Source organism: Aspergillus aculeatus (genome assembly GCF_001890905.1).
Source record: "Aspergillus aculeatus ATCC 16872 unplaced genomic scaffold ASPACscaffold_6, whole genome shotgun sequence".
Taxonomy (NCBI): Eukaryota; Fungi; Ascomycota; class Eurotiomycetes; order Eurotiales; family Aspergillaceae; genus Aspergillus; species Aspergillus aculeatus.
The window spans coordinates 1,726,739-1,751,883 of NW_017962981.1; the positions used below are offsets into that span (position 1 = coordinate 1,726,739).

The following is a 25,145-nucleotide window of genomic DNA, read 5'->3' on the forward strand; positions in this document are numbered from 1 at the left end:
ACATAACTAAAATCGGACTATATTAAATCAGAAGCGAAAGATTACTGTATCTTCTTCGCCTCCCTCTCACCACCAATTTCTCCTTCCTGCTCCTGCTCCTGCTCCTCCGAGGCGATCGAATCCACGACCCGCCCCAGCTCCGCAACCACCCACCGGGCCACGAAGACCGCGACCCCAGCCACAACCACCACCCACCCAGCGGTCGGCACCAAGCTGCGCGGAAACACATTGCCCAGATACGGATCCAGGATCACATCCACCACGACGGGGGGCACGGTCTCCATGAGCTCCGGATCGGTGGAGTAGTAATCCGCCGCGGCGCGCACTCGCAGGAACAGCACCGAGTCCGCGACCGGGGCCGTATCCTCGACGGGACTGCTGCTGGCCGTCGTGAATCGCGAATGTTTGCTGAGCATCCCGATCCCGCCGCTGTGCCTTCCTTTGGGGCTGGTGGGCTTTTTCTTCTGGCTGTACCGGACCTGTTTGTCTAGATCGGAGAGGAGGGCGAGGTCATTGTCGCCCAAGTGTTGTTGGTGGGCGAGGCGGGCGGTTGAGTAGGTGGTTATTGCGCCGAGGAGGTCCGGGGTTTCGAGGGCGTGCGGAAGGGTGTAGGTTGTCAGGTGGAAGGAGGTTGGTTGCTGTTTTTGTGGGTGATTAGTGATGCGTTGCGGGATGTTTTTTTGCGTTTGCTTGGAGGAATTTTGGGAAGGGAAAGACGTACAGTGGCTAGCCAGCATATGCGTACTTCATAGCGTTTACCGGGGATCAGATGCTCGAGGAAGAACCATGAGTCTGTGCCGGCGGAGTCGGGGCTGGGGAAGGAGGCATTGAGCTTTGTGCGGTGGTGGAAGTACGAGGGGGATAAGCGTGGGAGGCCCAAGTCGTCGATGGGAGGCGTGAGAGTTGGAATCAGGGAAGGGGAGGGGCCGAGGAAGATGGTCTTTTCGACGTTGGCGGTCGTGCGCCGAGTGATGAGGAGGAGGGTGGTGAAGAGGAGGATGAGGAGGTGGTGGTGCATTGTGGTGGTGGCTTTGTGGTGATTTCTTCAAATTTTTAATTTTCTTATATGCGCAGCATTATGGAGCTGGGAAGAGTGATGACACTGGATTAGTAGTCTACAGAGGTCAGTTTCTGGTAGAGGGTTGAGGAAGTGGAGGTGCATGCACTGCTGGCATACATACAGAGCTACTGCTTCTGGAGCTGCGCGGGAGCTGTAATTGATGGACAGGCTTGATGGGCGTTTATAGAGCGATTGTGGGACATGCGAAGAGTGGAAGAGTATGATATTAGAGTAGAGCTCTTGTCATCCTGGGCGGAAGGCGAAAAGATGTATTCTTCGCTAATGGACTTCAAGAAGCCCATTGGCGATCCTCGTCATCGCCGACCCGTCCAGTTCGATGATGCTGGGATCGACCATGCCGTCACAGTATCACGTGACTGAAGATGGGCGCTGACTCAGCCAGCAGACCGCTTGATGGTCTCGGGAAGGCAGAAGCCAATCAGCAGCTCCCAATGGCAACGCGACCCATCGGACGGAAGAACCACGCCGACTGTGTTGGGTTGACAGCGCATTCAAAGACCACAACAAATCGAGTCGACCGATCAACCTGGGTCTCTTTGGGCAATCCATCCTCTTTGACCATAATTCAGCCTTCGTGATAGCCTGTGAGTGCTCTTTCCCCAGGGTTAGCTAGTCGTTCCTCCCATTCCCCCCCCTCATCCCTTAAACTCCTTCTCCCCTTTCCCTCTCTCCCTCCTTTCCTAAATTCTCCCCCCCCCCACAAACTTGTATTTTCCACCTCTTGCCTCTGGTGGTGTGGCCCTTTTAGGTGCTGACTCTCGAACCCCTGAAACGTCCGTACAGATCGTCGTCCTTGGGTATTTTAATTTTTCCCTCTGTCCACATTCCACACCCACCTTTCTTATCCCTCCTCCCGCCATCTGAAACCCTTCAATTCAACTCGACAAAATGAGAGAAGTTATTAGTTTGAACGGTTTGTGCCCTCTTGCCATTTCACCCGCTCCCCCGCGCTTCATCTCGCTTGGGGGATCTGCCTGGCGTGTTTGACTAATGTTTTGGTTCTCCCCTCACAGTCGGTCAGGCTGGTTGCCAGATCGCCAACTCCTGCTGGGAGGTATGCTACGCATTCGAAGAGATTGACCCCTCTTCTTCCTCTCTTCCCTTGTCGACCCTGATGGAAACTCTTCCACAAAGACACATTGGGTGTTCAGAAGCCGAAAAGGACAGCTGGACTGACTGTATTGACCATCTAGCTGTACTGCCTTGAGCACGGTATCCAGGTACGTGAAGTCAATCAAGAACACGTCGATTACGATCGGATTTCGCGTGATCCCATCACTTCTGGAGATGAACTTTACTGACAAGCTGCTTTTTTTCGCCACTAGGCCGATGGTTACCTGACCGAGGAGCGCAAGCAGGCTGAGCCCGACCACGGCTTCAGCACTTTCTTCTCCGAGACTGGTACGCTTCTCTCCTAACATCGCTATCCTGCCCCTCGTGTGCACTAACAGGTTATGGCAATCAGGCCAGGGCAAGTATGTGCCTCGCACCATCTACGCCGATCTCGAGCCCAATGTCGTCGACGAGGTCCGCACTGGTACCTACCGCAGTCTCTTCCACCCCGAGAACATGATCACTGGCAAGGAGGATGCTTCCAACAACTACGCCCGTGGTCACTACACCGTCGGTAAGGAGATGATCGACCAGGTCCTCGACAAGGTCCGCCGCGTGGCCGACAACTGTGCCGGTCTCCAGGGTTTCCTGGTCTTCCACTCCTTCGGTGGTGGTACCGGTTCCGGTTTCGGTGCTCTCCTCATGGAGCGCCTGTCCGTTGACTACGGCAAGAAGTCCAAGCTCGAGTTCTGCGTGTACCCTGCTCCCCAGAACGCCACCTCGGTTGTTGAGCCCTACAACTCCATCCTTACCACCCACACCACCCTCGAGCACTCCGACTGCAGCTTCATGGTCGACAACGAGGCTATCTACGACATCTGCCGCCGTAACCTCGGCATTGAGCGCCCCAGCTACGAGAACCTCAACCGCCTGATCGCCCAGGTTGTCTCCTCCATCACCGCCTCCCTGCGTTTCGATGGTTCCCTCAACGTCGACCTGAACGAGTTCCAGACCAACCTGGTCCCCTACCCTCGTATTCACTTCCCTCTCGTCGCATACGCCCCCGTCATCTCTGTTGACAAGGCTTCCCACGAGTCCAACTCGGTCAACGAGATCACCATGTCTTGCTTCGAGCCCAACAACCAAATGGTCAAGTGTGACCCCCGCAACGGCAAGTACATGGCCACCTGCTTGCTCTACCGTGGTGATGTTGTGCCCAAGGAGACCCACGCCGCTGTTGCCACTCTCAAGACCAAGCGCACCATCCAGTTCGTCGACTGGTGCCCTACTGGTTTCAAGATCGGTATCTGCTACCAGCCTCCCCAGCAGGTCCCCAACGGCGACCTCGCTCCCCTCAAGCGCGCTGTGTAAGTCGATCCCTGCCCCTTGTCTACGAAGCCCATTTTGCTGATTGTTCCTTGTTTAGCTGCATGCTGTCCAACACCACCGCTATCTCCGAGGCCTGGTCCGCTCTCGACCACAAGTTCGACCTCATGTACTCCAAGCGTGCCTTCGTCCACTGGTACGTTGGTGAGGGTATGGAGGAGGGTGAGTTCTCCGAGGCCCGTGAGGACCTCGCTGCCCTCGAGCGCGATTACGAGGAGGTCGCCAGCGACTCTCTGGAGGAGGAGGTTGAGGCTGAGTACTAAGTCTGACGACACTTTCCTCGGCCGGAGCCCCGAGGATGGTCCGACGGGGCAGTCTGCTTGGATGCCAGGGCTGGCCCTGATTGTTTCCGCGGTGATCCGTTGGGGACAGACTCTGGCCCGGGGAAGACCCGACGAGCGGCGGGACTCTGGCTGTGCGTACAGATACAATAGGAGAGACGAGATTGGCTTAGTACAGACTATGTTTTCTTTTGTCTGATATATTTTTAATATCCCTGAAGCAGCGATGAAATTTACCCGCTCGTTCCCGTGCAAGCCAGCAAGATTGTAATATAACGTTCGCCTCGTTCTAAAACACAGGTCCATGGTTCTGAACTGCAGTTGACAAGTGGTAAGGGGTTGATTCTTTCTAATTATGCGCACGAGATTCTTGAAAAGTGTAGTTTCAAACTGTGCTGGTATGTAACTTTGTTGGATGCCTTCTTTGGGTTGCCTGAGGCTATAGTGGTATTGTAACCAGTGCTTCCCGGAGACTACGGAGAACGGAGACGTTGAAATGACACATCATCTCAAGGCTTTCAGAAGCAGAGACCAGCCTATTGAGAGGCTAGTGGTATTGAACAATTGTGTGCATCTTGCAAACTGACTGCATCAACATCTAAATTAGCTAGGGACTGGACTGACGTCGGAGAGGGCTGCCGACTGACCGCCCGCCCGCACGGGCCAAGCTACTGGCCAGCGGCAGTTCTTCCCCCTTCCCCTCTTCCTCTCACTCTCGCCTGTCAGCTTTCCAGGCACATGCAGTAGCAGTAGTAGCAGTAGGAGCAGTGGGAGCAGTGGGAGCAGTACTACGTAGTACGTAGTTGAAGGTAATTACGCAGCTTGCGACAACCTCCCTCTTTCCTCCTCCCCCTCCACTTTCTTTCCCCCTTCTCCCCCTCTTGTCTCAACTTCACCTATAAGACTCAATTTAATCTCTGCTCATTATTCCCCTGTGTTGCAACCTGGGGTATCGCCATTGCTTCCACCCCTTTTAGCTCGAGCTGCTACCGCCTTGGCCATCCAGGCCCCGTCGGTAGTCCCTCTCCCAGCTAACCTGACCACCTTCTCTTCACTGTCTCTCACTTTTTTTGTGCCAGCCCACCCCCTCCGTTTTATTCTCCCCTCCCTCTTGTGGCGCATAGTGTTGGAATATCTCAGAAAGGAGGCTCGCTCCTCCTGAGCTATACCCATCATGGCTGACAACGGTGAGTTGCTTCTTCCCCCAGTTCTAATGACTGGCCAGCTGCCCTCCCCCGGAGCTCTCAGGAGATGACGGCCCAACCCGGTCGGCATGACCCTAATGTTGCAGCGGAACTGACGGGTCACCAGCAGCACGACACCCCAATCTCAATTTGACCCCCGAAGAAAAGCGCGTCTTCTACCAGCTCTTCCAGGCCGCTGATACCACTAACTTGGGCGTCATCACTGGCGAGGTTGCCGTGCCTTTCTTCGAAAAGACCCAATTGGCTCCGGAAACCCTCGGCTTGGTATGTCGATGCCTACTTACGATCCGCCTCCTGTCGCCTGCCCTGCCCGCAATTGCCCTTCGCTAATGCAGACCTCCCTTCGAACTATAGATATGGCAGATCGCGGATAAGGAGAACAGGGGTCTATTGACCCCTTCCGGGTTTGGCGTCGTCCTCCGCTTGATCGGACATGCTCAAGCGGGTCGCGCACCGACAGAGGAACTGGCTTACCAACGTGAGTGCTCTCGGAAGCGCCCTGCGCCCTGCGCCCTCTTCATCTATCAACAAGTACTGACAGAAATCATTCTAGCCGGTCCCCTGCCGCAATTCGATGGCATCTCCGTTGATGCCGCCGCCCCTGGCCCACCTACTCCGCGCGAGGCAGGCACCACCAGCCCGACCCCCGCAGCAGGCGGTCCTATTCGTGTCCCTCCGTTGAATCCCGAGGACGTGAATAAATTCCTATCGCTGTTTGATAAATCTGACGTTGCTAAGACTGGTGTCCTTTCAGGTACGGATAATACCCCCCTTTCCGTTTGAGACAAGGCTCGATGGGCTTGGACATGTTTGGCTCATACAATGGCGCAATCTACAGGGGAAACTGCTAAGCAGATCTTCGAGCGTGCACGGTTGCCGAACGAAATCCTCGGCCGCATCTGGAACCTAGCAGACGTAAGGCAACAGGGCGTGCTCGATGCGACAGAGTTCGTCATTGCGATGCATCTTCTCACTTCGTACAAATCAGGCGCAATGAGGGGGATTCCGCAAACTTTGCCTCCGGGCCTGTATGATGCAGCTTCACGAAGAGGATCGATCCGTTCATCGGTTGGCTCACGTCAGGGCTTGGATGTCCCCCCTGTTCCTGCTATTCCAAAACAGTTCACTGGGCCCCAGCGGACTCAGAGCCCGATCAATCGGCCCTTCGGATCGCCTCTCGCTCCTCAGTCTACTGGTGGGGATTGGCTGGTCTCGCCCCAAGAAAAAGCAATGTTCGACAATATCTTTGCGACTGTTGACACCGCCAAGGTAGGGTCCGTAAGTGGTGACCAGGCCGTTGCGTTCTTCATGGGGGCACAACTGCCAGAGGAGACCCTTGCCCAAATCTGGGATCTTGCCGATATCGATGCCGATGGACGTTTGACGAAGGATGAGTTTGCCGTGGCCATGTATCTGGTTCGGCAACAGCGGACTGGAAAGAATCCATTGCCGCAGACCTTGCCCCCAGCTTTGATTCCTCCCAGCATGCGTCGCCCTGGATCTGCTCACATCGCTCCACCAGTTGCTGCTCCCGCACCAGTCCCTGCACCAGCTCCCGCCCCTGTTCCTAAGTCGGCGGCGGATGACTTGTTTGGTCTGGACGCATTCACAGCACCTGCACCTCCTATTGCCCCTTCTCAGGTTCCGCAGTCCACGGGCGGTTCGAACGCAGCTTTCCAGACACCGAACTCTCCCGGATCCCGGACTTCCCCGCCAACAGCTTCGTCAACGTTCAAGCCGTTTGTGCCCACGTCCACGTTTGGCCAAAGCTTGCAGCCACAGATGACTGGTGCCTCTGCTGGTGCAGCGCCAACTATCCGGTCACCTCCGCCGCCTGCCGATGACCTGTTGGGCGACAATGATCCCGAGGAGTCCAAAAAGTTGACACAGGAGACTACTGAGCTCGCTAACCTGTCTAACCAGATTGGTTCTCTCGCCAATGAGATGCAGAATGTTCAATCCAAGCGAACTTCAGCCGAGCGTGACCTGTCCCAAACTTCCCAGCAGAAGCGTGACTTTGAGGCTCGCCTTGCGCAGGCTAGGGCAATGTATGAGCAGGAGGTCAAGAACTACAAAGCTCTTGAGGAGCGATTGAATGCCTCCCGAGCCGAAACAAACAAATTGCAACAGGAGTATGCTCTTCTAGAGGGTAGCCGGCAGGATCTGCAAAATCAGTACAATCAGGTATCGGCTGCCCTGACTGCTGACCAGCAAGAGAATGCAAACTTGAAGGAAAAGATCCGTGAAGCCAACGCTGCGGTTGCTCAGCTCAAGCCTGCCCTAGACAAGGCACGCTCGAGTGCCCGTCAGCAGAAAGGTCTTGTAGCGATCAACAAGAAGCAGCTTGCTACTGTGGAAGGCGAGAGAGATAAGATCAAAGAGGAGATTGACACTCTTTCACAGGAGCAGTCCAGGGAACCTGAGGAGGCTGCTGCCATCGCAAGTGAGGCTGCTGCCGTTACAAGCCCCGCTGAATCAACAGCAAGTCAGAACACCAACCCGTTCTTCAAGCGCACAGCCACTGGTTCCAGCGACAACAACGCGTTGTCACCCCAGATCTCGAATGATCAGCAGCGTGCTTTCGACAGCCTCTTCGGTACCTCCTTCGTGTCTCCTGCTACGGCCGCCACTTCCCCCCCGCCCGTCTCTTTCCGGGCTGAATCGCAGCCGACCTCGGGCATTCCGACCCCCTCAGTGTCTCCACCTCCTTCTGTTGGTGCTGCTGCTGCGTTCGAGCCACCTGCGCTTTCACAATCGAGGCAACTCACACCGAATGTGCTGCCATTCGGCGAAGATCACTCCGTTACCTCTTCCACCCGAGTCTCGCCGCCTGGTAGCAGGTTTGGTGGTCCAGACACGGCCAGTGAAGCAGCGGCCTCCACCCCAACAGAGCACATCAAGGCCGTGGCCTCGCCCTTTGACGAGCTTGACGAGCCGAAGGAACGCTTTCCTGAAGTGCCTGACGTCGCTGATCATACCCCCGCGAGTGGCGATTCAGCCATGTCTGCCGAGAATCCTACAGAAAAAAAGGACCTTAGCTTCGATGAGCTATTTGGCGGGCCAGCTCATAAACGATCTCAGTCTCAGAAGGAGAATGATTTCGAGGAGGCTTTTGCTGCTATGAAGAATGGTCCCGGGCCAAGCAAGCCCAACGGTGCAGCACCTGTCGCTCAGTCTGAATTCCCCCCGATCCGTGAACTCGATGATGGGGACGAAAGCTCAGACAGCGAGGCACCCATGGGCTTTGAGGACGATTTCGCCCCCGCCTTCCCTCCTCAGAGCCAGGTAGGAGGAGAACCTAAGCCTGATACCCTCGAAACACCTCAACCAGCAGCAGTCCCTTCGCCGGGCGCCGCCGCCACTCCCAGTGAACCTCCTGCTGCAGAGGCTCAGCGCAGCCCCCCGAACTACGAAGAGACCGTAGGAAAGCAAGAGCCAGGAAGTATACCTCCGGAGTTCAACGGACTATTGCCGAGCCGCGAGGACCCGACAACTGCTGCTGATGCACCTCACTCAGTGGAGACAAGCACGGGCGCCCCGATCGTTGGGGGAGAGCCCCAGCGCGATTACCATGAGGAAACCAAGGCCGCGCCTCAGGAAGCTAAGCCCAATGCTCCTGATTTCGAGGCTGCATTTGCAGGACTTGACCTGGCTCCCGCCAAGGAGGCAGAGGACGACGATGACGACTTTGAGACCGTGGAGAACAAGGATAACATGGACTTCGATTTCTCCTTCGATAATCCGGCCCAAAAGACGTCACAGAATGCTGCCGCCTCCTCTTCAGACTTCTTCGATTTCAACAAGGATGCTGCTGCCTCATCTCCGGGCTTTGCCGCGTCTCACCCTGACACAAATTCCCAGGTGCAGACGCACAACTGGGAAGAGCTCTTCGCTCCTCTTGACAATGCCAATGCATCAGCAAGCGAAGCCAACGGCACCAACACCGCGAATGATTCTGCCCAAGCAAACAAGCCACCTGGATGGGCTCTTCAGACCGGCACCGAGGATGATCAGATCCTTCAACGCCTGACCAACATGGGATTCCCCCGCGAAGAATCACTCGCTGCTCTCGAACAATTCGACTATAATATTGACAAGGTATGTCGTTGCCCATTGCGAACTAGCTTCCACTCAAGAGTGCTAATCAAAAGCATCTTGTCACACAGGCCGTTGATCACCTGACCTCAAAAGCTTAACGCTCTCTCAAAATCTCCAGAATGATGGAACCTCCTTCCAGTGCACATAGTCTCGACTCACTTATCCTTAGCCGTCCATTCACTCTACACGTCACTTTTTCCTTATATCTCTGTTACGTCATCATAACTTGTCCAGACCTTCCTCATCCCCTTTTCTTCATCTTTCATGTCTCTACGTCTTGGCCCCCTTTCACCGTGCATACTTGCTGCTATGTATCTGTACATCGTCTTTCTTTTCCGGTGGCATTCTCCCTCTCCGACCAACCTGTTTCCTCACGACTTACCCTATTATCTACCTTTACTATCATTGTCACCGTGTAATCTAGGAATACCTATTTGCTTCTCGACCTCATCAATAAGTAGATTGACAACCTAAAGCGCAGCATGGTAGACTTAGGTTGAAAGGAAAGGGCTCGATTTAGGGCAGGATTGTGTGCATCAATCATAATTATTCATGAATGTCATAATTGGGATACACGATGCCTTTACTTCACCTAAGATGTACAACAGAAAGAACGTATTCGGCAAAGACTTGAGTTTTTCACAAGCACGGCAGGATATCAAGGGTGTGTGCTCATGATACCACATCGACCCTAAGACATATCGATTTCGCCAGATGAGCCGTGTAGAATGTCATCAACGATAAAGAATAATCAAACGCCACGGGTGGCCTGTCCATTCTCCATACTGGTCAACGAACTCTTTTCATGCTGAGAAGACACGCGTTGCAGGGCAACCACTGGGCCAGTTAGCTTTGTTGGAACGATACCGGGAACCGGGGTTTGATCATACAAAAGTCCTCAAGAGAGCGCTGTTTGTCCATGCTCCGGGGGCTTTTGCCGTGCATAATATTGTCGAAGCTCTTGGAGCCTTGGAGCAGATAGTACAACCCTCCCATGATGCAGAACATACCAAAGGAGAAGATCCAGATCCGAATAATTGTTGGGGCCGAGGTCTGCCCGCCGACGAACCAGCCGAATGCACAGAAGCACGTAGCGACGGCGTCCACCGCTGCAATGGCCCCTATCAGTTTCCAGGATGGCCACCCAGAAGACCAGAAAGCACCGTTAGCGCGAGTGATGAAAATAAGCCAATTCTCAGTCAACGAAATCTCCAAGAACAAGACCTCGTCTCGTTTGCCGTAGTTCTGCATGATGCCCCCGTTCTCACCAGAAGCCAAGATTGTGGTGAGGGTGATCCACGTTCCGATGGCAAGGACGATCCCAAGCAGGACCGACATTCCCCACAACTTGGGAAGATTCCATTTCACCGGTGTACTGGAGAAGGGGGCTTTGTCGTAGGCGATAGCCAAAGTTGCAATGTCGGCGAAGATTGCAATGAACACCACCAGTTGCAAGTTTAGGCTCTCGTTGCGGATGGCAATCCAGAGCCCCAGGAAAATCTCGAGATGCAAAGAGAGAGCTATACGGTAAACCACGTAAGCGTACATGCGATGGAAGATTTGACGGGAAGTCTTCACAGCATCAATGATAGCGGACAATCCTGGAGCTAGGAATACAATGTCAGCGGCAGATCGCGCGGCATCTGAAGATCCTTCGACTGCGATTCCAGTGTCAGCTTTTTTCAGAGATGGGGCATCGTTGACACCGTCCCCCGTCATGGCTACCAGATATCCACGCTGCTGCAAAATATCTACGACATTGTACTTGTGCTCTGGGAAGACTTCTGCAAAGCCATCAGCGGCTTCAACAAAATCATAAACCTCGGAGCCAGGCATTGTCCCCCCTCCACCAAGACCAAGACGCTCGGCATTGTATACATTCGTGCCTAGTCCCAACTGGCGCGAGGTCTCGCGAGCAATTCCTACCGCATCGCCTGTGAGCATCTTGATTGAAAGCCCCAAAGTCTGGGCCTCGCTTATAGTCTTTGCAGTGTCGTGTCGCGGAGGGTCGGAGCATGGCATTATACCCAAAATCTCCCAATCGCCATCACCGCGTTTCCGAGCTACACCAAGCGAGCGGAAACCGCGAGTCGCGAACTCTGCGACCTTGTTCTTGTATGCAGTTTCGATTTCCTCAGGGATTTCGTGATCTTGCTGGACGGTTCTAAGCACAAATAAAGGAGATCCCTTCATGCATGTGATGCGCTCTCCTTCGGAAGACTGTACTACTGCTTTGATTTTCTTCGAGACTGGATCAAACGGAGAGAACTCAACCACTTTGTAGTCTGTGAGCTTTGCTTTTGCACACGGGTAGGAGGATAAAGCTCGAAAAAATGCTCTGTCTATTGCATCCATGCCTTTCTTCTTTCTAGTTGCGGCGAGGCATGCCGTTAGCATCAGATCTTCAGCTTCCACACCAGGAACGGTGAAGGGCTCTGTCAAAGACAGCTTATTCTTGGTCAAGGTGCCAGTTTTGTCTGAGCAGAGTATCTCAACGCCAGCAAGGGATTCAATAGCTGATAGCCGTTGGACAATCGCTCGTTTCTTCGCCAGGTACGCTGCTCCTACTGCCATCGTGGTGGTAACAACTGCGGGAAGGCCTACCGGGACCCCAATCATTGTGACGGCCAATGTGAATTCGAGGATAGTTGTGGTGTTGTTGGAACGGTAGAAGGAGGATACCCAAACAATAATAAGAGTGACAACAACAAGGACAAGTAACACGGTGCTGATATACTGAAGGACTTCGGTGAAGTGGCCTGTTCCCGAGGCAGAGGCATTGACCAAGGCTGCAGCATGCCCCGCAGAGGTCGAATCGCCAGTAGCGGTAATGAGGATTCGGGCGTGGCCTCGTTTCACAGTGGAGGACGCGTAACATGTATCTCCCGAATGCTTATCGACCGCCAGGGACTCCCCAGTGATTGACGACTGATCGACTTGTATAGCAGAGTTGGTCATAATGCGGCCATCCGCAGGAACGATCGTGCCCTTTCTCTCGTTAGCCAAGAAGTCATTGGCAGAAACAGCCAAGGGTAGGTACCTCGTCTATCTTCACAATGTCACCCGGGACGAGTTGGGCTGCATCAAGTTCAGAGAGTACACTATCGCGCAGAACTATAGCCTTCAGTGCTAAAGTCTTCTTCAGCTCTTCGACGATGGAACCCGCCTGATATTCCTGTATAAACCCCACAGACGCATTCAATAGGAGAAGACCGCATATCACGCCCAAGTCGACCCAATCATGAAGATAAGCAGCTAAAATCGCCGCCGCCTGCACGTCGGTAGACAGTCAGTAGCTATCTCTCACGAGAATGAATGAGCGACACATACTTCCATGACAAATTGGACGGGGCCAACAAAGAACCATAGAAACTTGAAGATCAGATTCTCCTTCCCTTCCTTCATCTGATTGAGACCGAACTTCTTCCGTCGTAGAAGTGCTTCGTTCGTACTGAGACCTGTGTTTGAGTCTGTGCGAAGCAATTCATCTGATACCGGATGTCGACCGCCTGTGTGGTTCGATTCCAGAAGTTTCAGATCGGCAAAGCCATCGACAGATTGCAACTCCTCAATGAGAGTATCAATGTCTTTCTCGTCCTCCTCGTCATTTTCGATGGCTACTTGGGTTGGTGCCATCGAGTCCGACTTCTCCTCGACAAGACCATTGTTCACATCGAGGGCAGTCGGTTTGTCGAGGGAGGTGGTGCTCTCCATGACAGTCGCCGATCGGCTCAGTCTCAAGGTAATAGGCATGGCTAAGGAGACTGGGAAAGCGCAGGGTATAAATGATCTTTAAGCTTATGCTTTGAATCGTACGCACGATAAGATTTGTCGTCTAGCTGGAGGTAACCGAGCCCACTGGAGCGGAGTATCAAGCAGACAGAGGTCATTATCCGATTTTTTAATCATTGCTTCACCAGCCATGAAAGAATGCCCATTGCGAGGGAGGAAGGAAGGAAGGAAGGAAGGAAGGAAGGAGAGACTCGCACTGCACCTCCTGGCACTCAATGCCCAGTGCCATAAAGGGAAAGAGGAATATACTGGCCTCTCAACCAATGAGCGAGGGGAGTGGCTGACGTAATCGAGGACACCGACCAGAACGTCATCCATCCTAACTTTAAACGCTGTGGAAAATCCACCCCATTGTCCGGTTGCATTCATACCATATTTTTTTCATTTATGATCTCTTTTACCTGCTACTGCTTTGGAATCTTACGAGGTATATGACTTAATCTTTGGAAGTTCGCCAACGGAAGTCGACGCGGTGTTCTGATCAGATTCTTCCATCCCCGAGCAGCCTGACTACAAATTGGGTTGAGTGCTCGAGCACGCGGCACATGACGCCGCCGGCGATCCAAGCAGATATACTTTAGCATCGTGACAGTTACTACTACCAAGATACACAACAAACCTTCATGCTTTCGATTACACCTCTTCTGCGTTACATAATTTGCACATCTGAACCCTCTCTGTCCACCAGCCATGGCGAGAGAGATCCCCGGATTCTACTATGGTACATATACAATGACCACTGCCCAGTAATTTGTGTTTCGAACAAATCTAATTAACCATGGTCTCTAGACCCGGAAAAGAAGAAGTATTTCAAGATCCAGGCCAGCCACGCGGCGGCTCCAGGGGCTCAATACTCGAAAGATTCGGTCAAGCGCAAACGCGCCGACCACGAGGTTGTTGAAAAAAAAAATAGGGCCCAGAATCACTTGCATGATCTCGCTGACGCCGTGACTAGGAACGTCGCCGAAAGGTTCAGCAGATCAAGAGGGAGGCCAAGGAGAAGATAAAGAGGGCGCAATCTTTATCTCACCCTCTTCTTGATGTGCAACGAGAGATCGGCGCCTTGCGTTTGCCCACCACTGTGAGACAATGGCGAAGTGCGCGTGCCTACACCAGCCAGCTTCGCAGGAACCAGCTGCATCAATTCGAAGCCTGGCCAGATGAGTATAGCATCAAGCACGTGCTGCGCAACAAGCGCTCGGGGATCTTGATTGCTAGTAAGTACTATATATCATACTAAAGAGAAGTCCGCGAAGACCGCAGTGGGAAAGATCACTAACAAACGCCCAGGTGGTCACCGCGGCGGTGAATCGTCCGTGTCGTAAGCGCCTTCTCCGGTCCTTTGAGGTCGTGTATCCGGCAAGCTAACAGCCGTTCAAGGGTGTGCTTCCCGGATTGCGACCAGAACAAATGGACTTACAATCGGACCATGGAACGTGTTCTATTCAAGGAACCGTATAGGGTAAACAGCTTAGCCACGATCCCCAACTTGTTGCTTGTCAGTTGTAACGCTAATGCGGGCTTTCTTTAGCTTTCGTCCATCTCATTGAGTCACACAGGATACCTGCTGTAAGAACGAAGTCTCGTCCACCCCTGCATCCAGCCAGGAGATTGACCAGACCAGTTCAACGATGGACAGCGGTCCCCAGGGCGACTCGTTTCTGGCACCTCGAATGTTGCCAGACCCAGATGAAGGCGGCGACTACCGATGGCCGCCATCCTGTATGTGACCCCTTCATCGTCTGAAGAACTTGTATGACTGATACGTCTCGAATATAGTCCTTCAACCAATTCGCATTCGCACGGCAGCGTCTTTGTGGTGTTCTTCGGCTTGTCCAGTGGGAGACCACCCGCTATTTGCTGTTGGGGCATCTGATGGCTTGTATACTCTACAAGGATACGGAGCCTACTGGGCCTTGTCGAAAAAGCCGTTCTCCGACGATGTGAACGCGGGCAAGCCGATCCTCAAACGACGCATTGGTACTTCCCATGCCCTCGTCACCAGTGTCGAATGGTTGTCCTCAGATGTGATCGCGGCCGGTCTCAAAGACTCCTCTGTTTTCCTGCATGACCTCCGGAGCGGGGGAACCGCGACACGACTCCAACATCCACATGCCGTCACAAAAATCCGCAGAGTGGACCCTTACCGAATGGTCGTTGCAGGGATGAACTCTGTAAGGAACATTTGATTTCTCTTTGACAAGGATGAAGCTGACTCTAGCTCAGCTCCAGATGTACGATATCCGCTTTCCGCCCAACGGGCTTCAACCGAAACCGCAACCGACCAGCAAGAAGCATACTTCCACGCGACCCTATCTCACTTTCCAAGACTTCAAGCCCCAAGTCATACCGGACTTCGACATCAGTTTGGAGCTGGGGCTTCTAGCCAGCGGTACGTGCATCCATCCGATTCCCACTGAACCATTTTCGTCCCTCGCAAGAACGCCACGCTAAATTTCCGTGTGCTCAGCCACCGACACGGGCAAGATCCAACTGTTTTCTCTGCGCAACGGGGAACAGATTTCCTCACCCTTATCAAACTACCAGTATGCAGACCCCATCGCCTCCGTCTGCTTTGAAACCGGCGATGCGCCATTACAGGGGCCTCAGACACCAAGCCTACTCGTCTGCGCCCAAGCCACAGTCGATGAATGGATATGGTAGGAGGAAACGACAGAAGTGGGCCTCTGTTTAAAGGTCTATCTATGCACCAAACGCCTGTATGATGCCTGGGATATGAGTGTGAACAATACATGAATCAAAGCAAGTAAAAGAAAGCAAACAGCCCAGAAAAAAAAAGTCAAAAAAAGGAAGGGTCTTCCTAATCCAGACCTCCCGCCAACCATTCGCCCACCTCTACGCCGACCGTCTTTGCCAACTCCCCGATCCAGTCCCCTGAAACATTCACACACCATTTCTCCCCCGTATCGGACGTGGTATTCCCGCTACTCAACCCACCGGACCCCATCCCCACACGACCTTCCCGACCCGCCGCAGGCACCACCAACCGTAGCCGCCGCAACGTAGCCAATTCGGCATAGATCGCGTCGGACACGGCCGCCATGCGAATCGGATTGGCAGGGGGGTTGGGGTCGATGGCATGGTAGATGGCGACCAGCCGCTCCAGCGGGAACGGGCGCGCGGTGAGGATGGTCGAGGGGCCGGTGATGCCGCCGCCGCCGCCGACCGCCGACGTCGTCGCGGACGAGGTCGCAAAGGCCGACTCCAGCGTCGACTTGGTGATCTTCGTCTTGGTGCGCTTGCCCTTCTTCCGGCTGCCGGGAGTCGACGGGTCCGCCGCCGCCGACGCAGCATCCTCCAGCTGAGCCCGCGAGAGCAGCTTCAGCCGCCGCCGGTGATGCGCGCGCTTGTTCCGCGCGGACAGCGAGGACGATGAGAACTTGGAGAAGAAGATCGTATCCAGCCGTTGCGGCGTGTGCGAGGCGAGGTAGGCCGAGGTTAGGATCAAGGTGGGGAAGTACGGCAAGGAAGGCAGGGGCGATGGGGCCGATGCGGCAGACAGGGATTTCGGTTTTTGGGTGGAAAAGACGGCGGTCGTACCCTTCGCGACGGGCGGTTCCGCCTCATCCTCCTCAGTGACAATGTGATGCACCAGCGCCCCTTCCCCCTGATGCCGGAACAGGGCCCGATTCTTGACCAGCAGCCGAGTGAAATCCCACTCCCCCACGCCCCCCGGCGGAGTCTCGCCTGTCGTGATGGGCGCCACAAACCGCGGCCACAGCTTCTCGCAGATCGACCGGAAGGTCGGGATGGAGCTGGCCGTCGGCCCGACGAGAGAGTCGTAGACGGCCGCCACGAAATGCGGATATAGGGTCGATGCGACCGCGTCCGACAGGCCTAGGGTGGCGGCGGCAGCCGGCGGCGGACCGCCCTGGAGGATGATGGTCGTGGCTTCATTGCGCGTGTAGGGCGGGAAGCTGATATGTGGGACGCCGGCAGATTGTAAGAAGAGCGGTCGCGGAGGGGTACTAAGGACGAGGACGACGCATAGCGAAGGAATCTGTGATATAGGCCGAAAAATTGATAGTAGTCAGCAATCAAACCCCAAGAATTCCAATGCAGAGGATGAACACAGAAGCAATCCCCAGTCATCCACAGGGGTAAAGAAGTAGGGGGCGAAGAAAGAAGAACATACCACCTCTCCCAGTCTCGCCAGCGCAGACAGTAGTGTAGGTGACGCCTCTCTCTGCTTGTCAATCCCATCAAGAACCAGCACGAATTTGTTGCGATTGTTGCGAGTCAGCGGTTGTTGTTCTTGTTGCGAAGAAACGAAAGCCGAAGCGAGACACTCGTTCAGCAGCACAGCGAGCGTACTGACGTGTTCGCAGCGTCCCTTGCCATACTTCTCCCACTCATCCCGCTTGCCCAGCGCCTCCAGGGTGGCCCAAAGGGTCTTGGTGAGCAGATGGCGGCCGGTGATGCACTCGGGGCTGCGGACGAGCGCGTGCGGGACGTCGAGGGCGGCGAGCACATTGCGCACGATGGTGGTCTTGCAGGTGGCAGAGATGCCATGGACGACGATGGTAGATGGGCTTGAGACCTTGGCCTGTTAGAATCCGCAGACGTTGTTAGTTTTGCTGGTTTTTGAGCGATAGATAGAGCCAGAAAGAAGAGATGGCCTTGCGACGTTGATGGGGGGGGAAGGAGAAGGGTTTATCAGGGACACAAATTCGTGGACGGACGTACGCCGAGCAGGCTAGCAAGTTGGCGGCTTTGGAGCTCGCGACAAGGCCATTGTTTGCTGATCGACTGGGCGACCTCGGAGGGAAGCATCAGGAACTCAAGACCACACCCTGAGGTGCCTGGAATGGAGAGGTGGACGCTGCTTTGACTTGGAGTAGTAGAAGAATGGTTTGGGGCAGATCGCGCTCCGATAAGCCACAGCAAGCACTGAAGATCTCCGCCGGAGAAGAAACGCGGGTAACACGGAGTCACGTGTTTGATGCTTTATGCATCATTGATCCCTGACCATTATTTGTTTATCCTTAGGTGACTTATAGTGGTTCTAACTATAGAACCGTGATCATAAAGAAAAAATCCTCTGTTTGATCAACTATGGGTACATCTATGGTACTGTCTCTGGTGTTGAACGGCGCTGGCCAATAGAAATTGGTAGTCATAGACCCCAAGTGCACTTGCAGCAAAAGAACAGGCACAATGTCGGATGAAGCCCGAAAACAACCATCCGTCCATACTGTCCAGATAAGTCCAGAAAGAACGGCCACAAGCTCCACCGGCAGGCAACAACATAGCAGAGTCCAGGCAGACGACAAAATAGAACGCAAAAGAAGAAAAGCAAAACCAGATGATAGTTAATAGGAAACAAGGCGAGAGAGAAATGGCACAAGAAGATCATGGGGAAGTGGATAGAAGCACATTGGGGGAATATTAAAAGAAAGCGCAAGGCATGAGACATCAATCTGCCCCCCAGCCAGATACTAGGAACCTCATTAGTCTGCTGGAATGGGAATCAGACGGCAAAAGGGTTAAAAGACATTGTTCGAAAATTCTCATCGAGGGACGTGGCAAACGTAAGCTCTGTTAGCAATGGAAAAAATACAGGACATCAAATGTGATAAAAAAGCATGTATCAATGGTTTACATCTTGCCGCCAAGAATGATCCAGATATGTGGTGCATCTTGCGTGAGATAAGGTCTTGTCTTATGGGATCAGTATCCTAATCTTCCAATCTGCTGGCGATATGTCGGTGTGGCCGTGAATCATGAGGATCGTGTCATCGTCTCAATATGAGTACAGTTCAGTGAGCGTGGGACTGGCGCTTCGCTGTGGAATATCGCAGCTCAGTAGTTGGCGAACACCGGATTCTGGTTACTGTGGTTGCTGTTGGGCTGCGCAATTGCTGAAGCGAAAAGGCTGCTTTTGTCCGCAGCACCGCCAGAACCAGTGTGAGCGGCTGCAACGGAGCCAGGACTGAATGCATATGTCTGGTTTCCAAACTGGGAACCGACATTAGAAACTGGGAATGGGCTGTGTTGATACAAGAATGACTTCTGTGTTGGGCTCTGCAAAGGACCAGGAAGCTGGGCTGAGTTCATTTCATTGGGAGTGACCTGGCCGCTGCTAGTAGCGCTGCCCCTGCCAGAGCCCTCTGAGGCCAACATTTTGCCGGCGATACGACGCCCATGGGGGGTCTGGCGAATAGACGGTAGAATAGGGCGAATACAATCAACAATGCGTGTACGTGTGTCGGCGTCCGCAAAGTCCATTGCTGTTTGCACGACATAATTGGCGAAGGAGTCCCTAAGCATCTTTTCGAGCTCCGCACCTGCCAACATCTCATCAATCAGTTGGCGTCTGATTTGAATGTCAGCAGTGCGCAAGCACTTTTCGATCACGTTCGAGCTGAACTTCTGCTTGGACAGAGCGGGAATATTTCCACGGAAAGTCTGGCACAGAGGTTCGGTGAAATGAGGCTCTGCAAGGTCCAAAATATACTGCACGACGTAATTTCCGAAAGGATCCTGTACAAGTGCGAAGGCGTTGGACGTAATCTGAGCGATGAGACGCGCCCTCTGCTCGCCGGAAGCGTGATCGATACAACGCTGCAAAACACAACACCCATGCCGGTGAGTTCCGACAACCACACAGTTGGCACCAACAGCATCGTAGATGAACTGGGCGTCTTCTGCAGAGAGGCGGTTGAGACATTTCTGAATAACATGGTTTCCATTCAGGTCTTGAACCAACTCCACCACCTGATCCTTCAAAGCGTGAATCACTGTCTGAGTTTGCTCTGGAGTGGAGATGAACTCGATCATCTTCTGAAGAGCTCGGGTACCATGCTGGTTCAAAGCGATCTTCACCAGCTGGTGTGCAGCATTGTTGATTAGAGCCGTACGCTGATCATCATTCGAATATTCCAGTAGCTTCTGGCACAAGTAATTTCCAAAAGGATCTGTCATGGAAAGGAAATGAGGTCAGCATGGGGGTTGTATAGCAGTGGAGACATGATACGAACCTGTCATAAGCTCGACGACATGCATATGAGTCTCCTCGAAGATCATCTGCACATGTTCTGGACTACGCTCTTCTAGCTTTCTCTGCAAGTACCTACACCCATGCTGGTCCTTACAAAGACTGTACAGTTCGCCCTGATAGTGTTCAAGTGGAAAGTTCGTGAAACGAGACAGCTGGGCAGTATCTGCGTCGCCATTCCGACGGGTACCAGCCCCCTTGGCTGGGGCTTCCCCTGGGCGGAAATTCCCATAGGTGGAAGGATAGCCATTGAAGGGGGCTGCCGGGTTGTACGCTTGAAGCTGTGTAGGAGCTCCCATAAATGCTTGAAGGCCATACCCGTAGAAGGGTGGCTGGAAGGGAGTCAGTGTGGTTGGCGCAGCAATGTTGCTGTTGACAGCTCCGGCTCCAGTGGTGAGCTGCGGGCCGAACGGAGCAGCACTGGCCTGAAGAACCGTCTGCTGAGGTCGGGACCCCTGAATTTTAGCCTCCTCGTGTTTAGGTGAGTCCTTGGGTAAGCGATTGGTAGGACCAGAGCCTGGCATCCGTCCCAGGTTGCCATTATGTGGCTGGAATTGCTCCGCGTGAGTCTTGAGAGGTGTAATAGCCGGGTTGAAGGCATCGCCTTTGACTGTGGGTAGATCGTTCGTGGAGTAGGAGGACTGCAAAGATGTAGGTCGGTTTGAGACTGTTGCAGACATGCTTTCGTTTTTGCCGTCAGCGCTGTAGAGAACGTTCGCTTCAAGCGAGTGTCTGGCGACGTGACGTGCAGGAGTAGCGGAATGAGAATGGACTTCTTCCGCGGAAGACCCAAGCTGTTCAAGACGGAACATGTTCAGGGCGTTTTGAGGCATGCTCTGATGCGAGGTACGGTGACGGCTGTGAGAGTTCCAGGTCTCAGGGTTCGGGGTTCGCGAGTTTGCCAAGTCTAGAGCATCCGAGTTCGCGGATAACTAGGTAGATGGGTAAGAACAGGAGCGTCAAATATTTTGAGGAGACTTACTAGGCCTGAATCGTCACGTCGTGAGAGAGTAGGAAACTTATCGTCGGGGTCCGTCAATTTGAGATAACTCTTGATATCGGGCGTTGGAATTCGATCCTCGTCCTTCAGCATTGATGGATCGTCTTCGCTGTGGAACAAGTACTTTGCGGCGTTGAAGGACTCCAGACCGGAAGAGCGATCGAAGGAACTTATATTGGGACGAATCTGGGAGCCTAGCCCAGATGAAGGCATTGAATACCGGTGAATGCTAAGTATTGTCAGTTGGTGACTCTTAGGAGGTATGAAAAGCAAGGCGGTGAGAGGGATCTTTGAGGCGGAGGTATCAAGGAGATGCCAGGATGCTGTGAATGAAGAAAGAGGTGGCATTTCACAGTGGCTGGGGTATATTCACAGCAAGGCCACAGTGAATGAATTGTGTTACTTGCTGGTATCGGAGCCTTGCAGGCCGCCTCACTACACCTTGCGGGTATATGTTCTCAGGCAGTGCCTGAGTATCCGATCAAAGGCAAGGCAGTGCCTATGAAAGAGATGGGGGGGGGGGGGAGGAAACTTACGATGGCCCTGGACGGAAAGGAGATGCAGGCTCCTGGCCGAAATCCTCCTTCTCAGAGTTCCTTCGAGAACCAGGAACAGAGTGAACAGAAAATCGATTTGTCGGGGTCTGGGCAGAGCTATGGTTTACTTGACTCTGGGGAGTTGTCACTTGAGATGGCGCAAAAACGTTGAAAAAGCCAGGAGATGAAGTCACACTGGAGGTTGAAAACCGAGTAGGACGGGTGAAGCCAGGAAGGGTGTTATCATGATATTCTGGCGGCGTCGTCGGCTCACTGACTGGTCCAGACAAACCGGCTTTGGCGAGATCCTTCGCGATTTGGTCCATTTCCAGCTTCTCTTTCTCGTGTTGTAAGTCTAAGAGTTTCATGTCTTCTTCAAACCTCCGTCTCTGCTCTCGCATGTATTCAATATGCTGACGCTTTTTCTCAAACTGCAGTCAATTAGCAACAAAACACTTCTGAGCGCCGAGCACAAAAGAACGCGAGCACGCAAAAACACGATGATTTGCATGCCAAGAACACGAAGTTCCGAGAACATGCGCTGGGCTTATAATACATCAGAGTAGGGAAAGCGGTGCTTGTCTACAGCCAAGAAGTGGGTGTTCGGGTACAGGAAAGGGCAGTTAAGTGGTTGTGAGAACCGCTTCATGAACTGCAAATACAGCCAATGATCACCACACAGGGCAGGAACAAAGACCTTGCTTGCAAGCACACGGCACATGAGTGCTTAACAAACAGTCATAGTACCGGGACCGCTTGGTCGAACGTGATTGCATGGGGACAAAACACTAGGTCACAACAAGGATATCCAGAAAATTTACTAGACTCACCGATGAAAGGAGATCTAGAGGGTCCGCCGCCGGTGCACCCCCACCAACACCATTCATATAGTTCCATGAGGACACTTTACTCGAGTCTGTTGTGAAGCGGCGTTGGAGATTGGCACGAACGTCACCGGATGGACGCGAAAACGCCGACACGAAGTTCGAATGGGTCGGAGAGAGCGCATTGTAGCCAGGAAATGGGGATTCGGAGGGAGGTGATCGTGGAGAGGGGAATCGCAGCTCGTCGAGGCGTTCACTAAGTCCGTTTTTGAATGCCATGGTAGGCGGGCAGTTTGAAATGAGAATCACTGGACTAATAACCATTCAGGGGGGCCGTGATCAGTCAGTAAACAGGCTATAACATGGTAGGAACGGAAGGTGATGCGAGTTCGGGGGGGCGTCAATCACAGCCTGCGATTGCAAGGAAAACAGAGAGAAAGACCGAGATTAAAGCACGAGAGCCAAGGAGTTGGGGATCAATGGCTGGTGGGCGGTGTGTTCCGTGAGATAACGAGCTCTGTACGGAGTAAGGGGACGCGGAGGGGCTGAGGGGTGGTTTGGCGGAGCTGGTCTCGGAGAAGAACAGCGACTCACACACAATGAACGCCTCGAGAGTTTATTTTTTCAGGTACGAAAAGAGACTTTGATGACCACTACTTGTGGACACACAAGTAAGGACAGGCTCGATGGAAGGGGAGGGGATGGGGAGGGTGGAGGAGTGTTGAGAGTAGGTCGCACCCTAACGATGCGTTCGTGACAATGCGGAGATCTCGGTCAATAGCGGTGGTGGGTGGTGGTGAATCACAAGCGTTGGCCGATGGAGTCACTACTGCTTAGGCCCTGCGCTGTCTTTTCCTTTTTTTTGCCGAGGTGGGGAAGAGGATCAAGAGCAGCGTAGACCAGCAAGTAGCAAAACGAACGAACGAGGGTAGAAAGACTTTGGGGGGAGAAAGAATGCAGAATAAGAATAGTAAAATAGAATAAGGCTTGATTGTTGTACAGTACAGAAGGTGTGTCAGGTACGGAGTACACGAGAGGGGATGGAAGAAGGAGAGCGGGCAGGCTGACTGACTGACTAGAGTGTGGGAGGCGGCAACAGAGAGGGGGGAGGGGGAGGCGTGGGCGGCTGGGAAAGACAAGCGGGGGTCAGGGAGGCGGCGGCGGCCACTGCTGTTTCTGCGATCGAGCTCCTTTTTCTCTCCTTTAAATCTAGAAAAAAGAAAATTGCAATAAAATCGAAGAAGCTCTTCTACGTACGTACAGTCGAAAAGTCTGAAGTACTGTACTGTACATACCTATTATTACACAGAGCTATAGCAAGATCTACTTCATTGTTGGTGTCGATGGTGCTTCTACCTTCTTATCGGCGCCCGCCCCCAAGCGTTAGATTGCATCATAACTCTCATCCCTCTTTCTAGAGTATAACTACCTGACCATTTGCCCTCATCTATTTCCTGTTTCTTAACTTGCGCAGTGCTGTCAAGTGCAATCCTGCTAAGCCAAGCAGGTGGCACAATACGATCTTGAAGATGATCCCTTGAAGACCAATAGGTCCATCCCTGTTTCAATTGTTGATAATCAATCTATTAGCCCCTCCGACAGCTGGTGAGCTGTCGCTTTCCACCGACCACCCTTCGGTCGATCATATGCTTTTTGGACGGATCATGAATGGATCGCTTCTTCGCGATCAGTAATTGGAGCCAACCGGGTCAATAGACATACTACTGCACGACTTCGTTGGGATGGGGTGGCCAATAGCCACTAAAGTTACCCAAGATTGAACTAGTAATCTATAACTAACTAGCACGCTCCATAATCCATCATCCCCTGGTAATCTCCCTCTCGCAGGGTTGAATATTATAAGTATGTTCACCGCGTTGAATAAATTATTAACGAGGAAATCCTCCGAGCCACGGGCTTGTCGACCTTGAAGAATGCTCTCCGTTTCCACCAGCGCAACGAACCGGTGTCGTCGGAGATTACAACCATGATGAAGGAAAGTCTGTTGATGATGGGGCTTAATACCGATCTCCCTGCTGGAGATGTTGCAAGGGGGTTCCCTGCTCGGTGTGCTGGTTCGAGAGCGTGGCTCTCTGCAAGTGTTTTCGCATCAAGTGGAGACAAGCCAGTTGACTAAACCGAAAGCTGTGACGGCGGATTGCGCCCTGGCCACCGCACGTACTGTACCTGGGCCAAAGCATCCCACCGGATACCCTAGTCTAGTTGGAGTCGTTGGACACTGAGAGAGAGATCGGGCTCTCGAACAAGTACATCCTGCTGCAAAGAACGACGAGTGATATTTTCGAGTGCTAATAGCGGCTGCGGTGCAAGTCATGGTAGTCTCGAGAAACACCAATGTATCGAGCATAGGCCTAAATTCTTTTTTTTTCGGTCCTCCAGGACCATGACTGTGCATGTAGTAAGACGGAATGATCCTCTGATTCAGACCCCGTCTGAGGATACTCATACCTAAATTAGCGCATGGGATCTGCGTCATGAATATCACCGATCGTGATCAAGGTTAGTTAGCCCAAGCTGTCAGAGAGGCCTTTTGGACTTCTGGAGGCTTCGCCGTCTGAACGATACCGCGGGCTCAGGCAGTGATCTTGGCCGGATTGCCACCCTTTCTTTGTCTTGTTGACATCCATGATACTTCCACCAGGTCACCCTGCCCTCTTCTCCAAAGAAACATTAGGGTTCTGGCCAGGTACTAATTTTGAACCAGGAGTCCGTACCAGGGTTCATCACCGGATCTGCACAAATATGAATGCAACAATTAACGGTGCGGTCAGCCTCTACCCACGGATCAAGCAAATCAACGACCCAACTCGAGGGAAAAGGGGGGAAGACGCGCGTGGCGTGTAGTCTAAG

The 25,145-nt window shown here is 53.2% G+C and overlaps 7 protein-coding genes across 7 annotated transcripts; 3 read left to right on the forward strand and 4 right to left on the reverse strand.

Annotated features, from left to right (window-relative positions):
- Positions 1-41: 41 nt before the first annotated feature.
- ASPACDRAFT_42621 (uncharacterized protein) lies at positions 42-1,018 on the reverse strand (the record flags this gene model as incomplete). Its single annotated transcript, XM_020201125.1, has 2 exons — positions 42-638; positions 722-1,018. The coding sequence occupies 2 exons, from the start codon at positions 1,016-1,018 to the stop codon at positions 42-44; spliced, it is 894 nt and encodes a 297-aa protein (XP_020057459.1).
- Positions 1,019-1,774: 756 nt separating this feature from the next.
- ASPACDRAFT_78009 (tubulin alpha chain) lies at positions 1,775-4,134 on the forward strand. Its single transcript, XM_020205093.1, has 6 exons — positions 1,775-1,994; positions 2,095-2,135; positions 2,275-2,301; positions 2,407-2,482; positions 2,547-3,501; positions 3,561-4,134. Exons 1-6 carry the CDS (start codon positions 1,970-1,972, stop codon positions 3,781-3,783), a joined length of 1,347 nt encoding a protein of 448 aa, XP_020057460.1. The 5' UTR covers positions 1,775-1,969; the 3' UTR covers positions 3,784-4,134.
- A 358-nt stretch (positions 4,135-4,492) lies between these two features.
- Positions 4,493-9,683, forward strand: ASPACDRAFT_117941 (EF hand domain protein). The gene is made up of 6 exons (XM_020196111.1): positions 4,493-4,988; positions 5,113-5,270; positions 5,361-5,484; positions 5,560-5,760; positions 5,845-9,104; positions 9,173-9,683. The coding sequence occupies exons 1-6, from the start codon at positions 4,976-4,978 to the stop codon at positions 9,200-9,202; spliced, it is 3,786 nt and encodes a 1,261-aa protein (XP_020057461.1). The 5' UTR covers positions 4,493-4,975; the 3' UTR covers positions 9,203-9,683.
- A 172-nt stretch (positions 9,684-9,855) lies between these two features.
- Positions 9,856-12,740, reverse strand: ASPACDRAFT_26951 (plasma-membrane proton-efflux P-type ATPase; the record flags this gene model as incomplete). Its single annotated transcript, XM_020199459.1, has 4 exons — positions 9,856-9,941; positions 9,995-12,092; positions 12,145-12,375; positions 12,435-12,740. 4 exons carry the CDS (start codon positions 12,738-12,740, stop codon positions 9,856-9,858), a joined length of 2,721 nt encoding a protein of 906 aa, XP_020057462.1.
- Positions 12,741-13,586: 846 nt separating this feature from the next.
- Positions 13,587-15,560, forward strand: ASPACDRAFT_51887 (uncharacterized protein; the record flags this gene model as incomplete). Its single annotated transcript, XM_020202537.1, has 10 exons — positions 13,587-13,617; positions 13,686-13,789; positions 13,852-14,113; positions 14,187-14,217; positions 14,277-14,358; positions 14,428-14,465; positions 14,536-14,618; positions 14,676-15,070; positions 15,123-15,288; positions 15,367-15,560. 10 exons carry the CDS (start codon positions 13,587-13,589, stop codon positions 15,558-15,560), a joined length of 1,386 nt encoding a protein of 461 aa, XP_020057463.1.
- Positions 15,561-15,717: 157 nt separating this feature from the next.
- On the reverse strand, positions 15,718-17,690 carry ASPACDRAFT_59914 (origin of replication complex subunit 5 family protein; the record flags this gene model as incomplete). Its single annotated transcript, XM_020203501.1, has 3 exons — positions 15,718-16,917; positions 17,053-17,463; positions 17,604-17,690. 3 exons carry the CDS (start codon positions 17,688-17,690, stop codon positions 15,718-15,720), a joined length of 1,698 nt encoding a protein of 565 aa, XP_020057464.1.
- A 1,029-nt stretch (positions 17,691-18,719) lies between these two features.
- On the reverse strand, positions 18,720-22,553 carry ASPACDRAFT_59915 (putative RNA-binding protein; the record flags this gene model as incomplete). The annotated part of the gene is made up of 5 exons (XM_020203502.1): positions 18,720-19,834; positions 19,898-20,846; positions 20,897-21,143; positions 21,451-21,881; positions 22,281-22,553. 5 exons carry the CDS (start codon positions 22,551-22,553, stop codon positions 18,720-18,722), a joined length of 3,015 nt encoding a protein of 1,004 aa, XP_020057465.1.
- Between the last annotated feature and the right edge of the window lie 2,592 nt (positions 22,554-25,145).

Bases quoted from the DNA above. Each gene is read 5' to 3' on its own strand.
- ASPACDRAFT_78009 (XM_020205093.1), top strand. From the start codon at position 1,970: ATGAGAGAAGTTATTAGTTTGAACG. The intron at 1,995-2,094 runs GTTTGTGCCCTC...CTCCCCTCACAG, and splicing joins AGAAGTTATTAGTTTGAACG to TCGGTCAGGCTGGTTGCCAG. The intron at 2,483-2,546 runs GTACGCTTCTCT...TATGGCAATCAG, and splicing joins CACTTTCTTCTCCGAGACTG to GCCAGGGCAAGTATGTGCCT.
- ASPACDRAFT_117941 (XM_020196111.1), top strand. The intron at 5,761-5,844 runs GTACGGATAATA...CGCAATCTACAG, and splicing joins TAAGACTGGTGTCCTTTCAG to GGGAAACTGCTAAGCAGATC. The intron at 9,105-9,172 runs GTATGTCGTTGC...CTTGTCACACAG, and splicing joins TCGACTATAATATTGACAAG to GCCGTTGATCACCTGACCTC.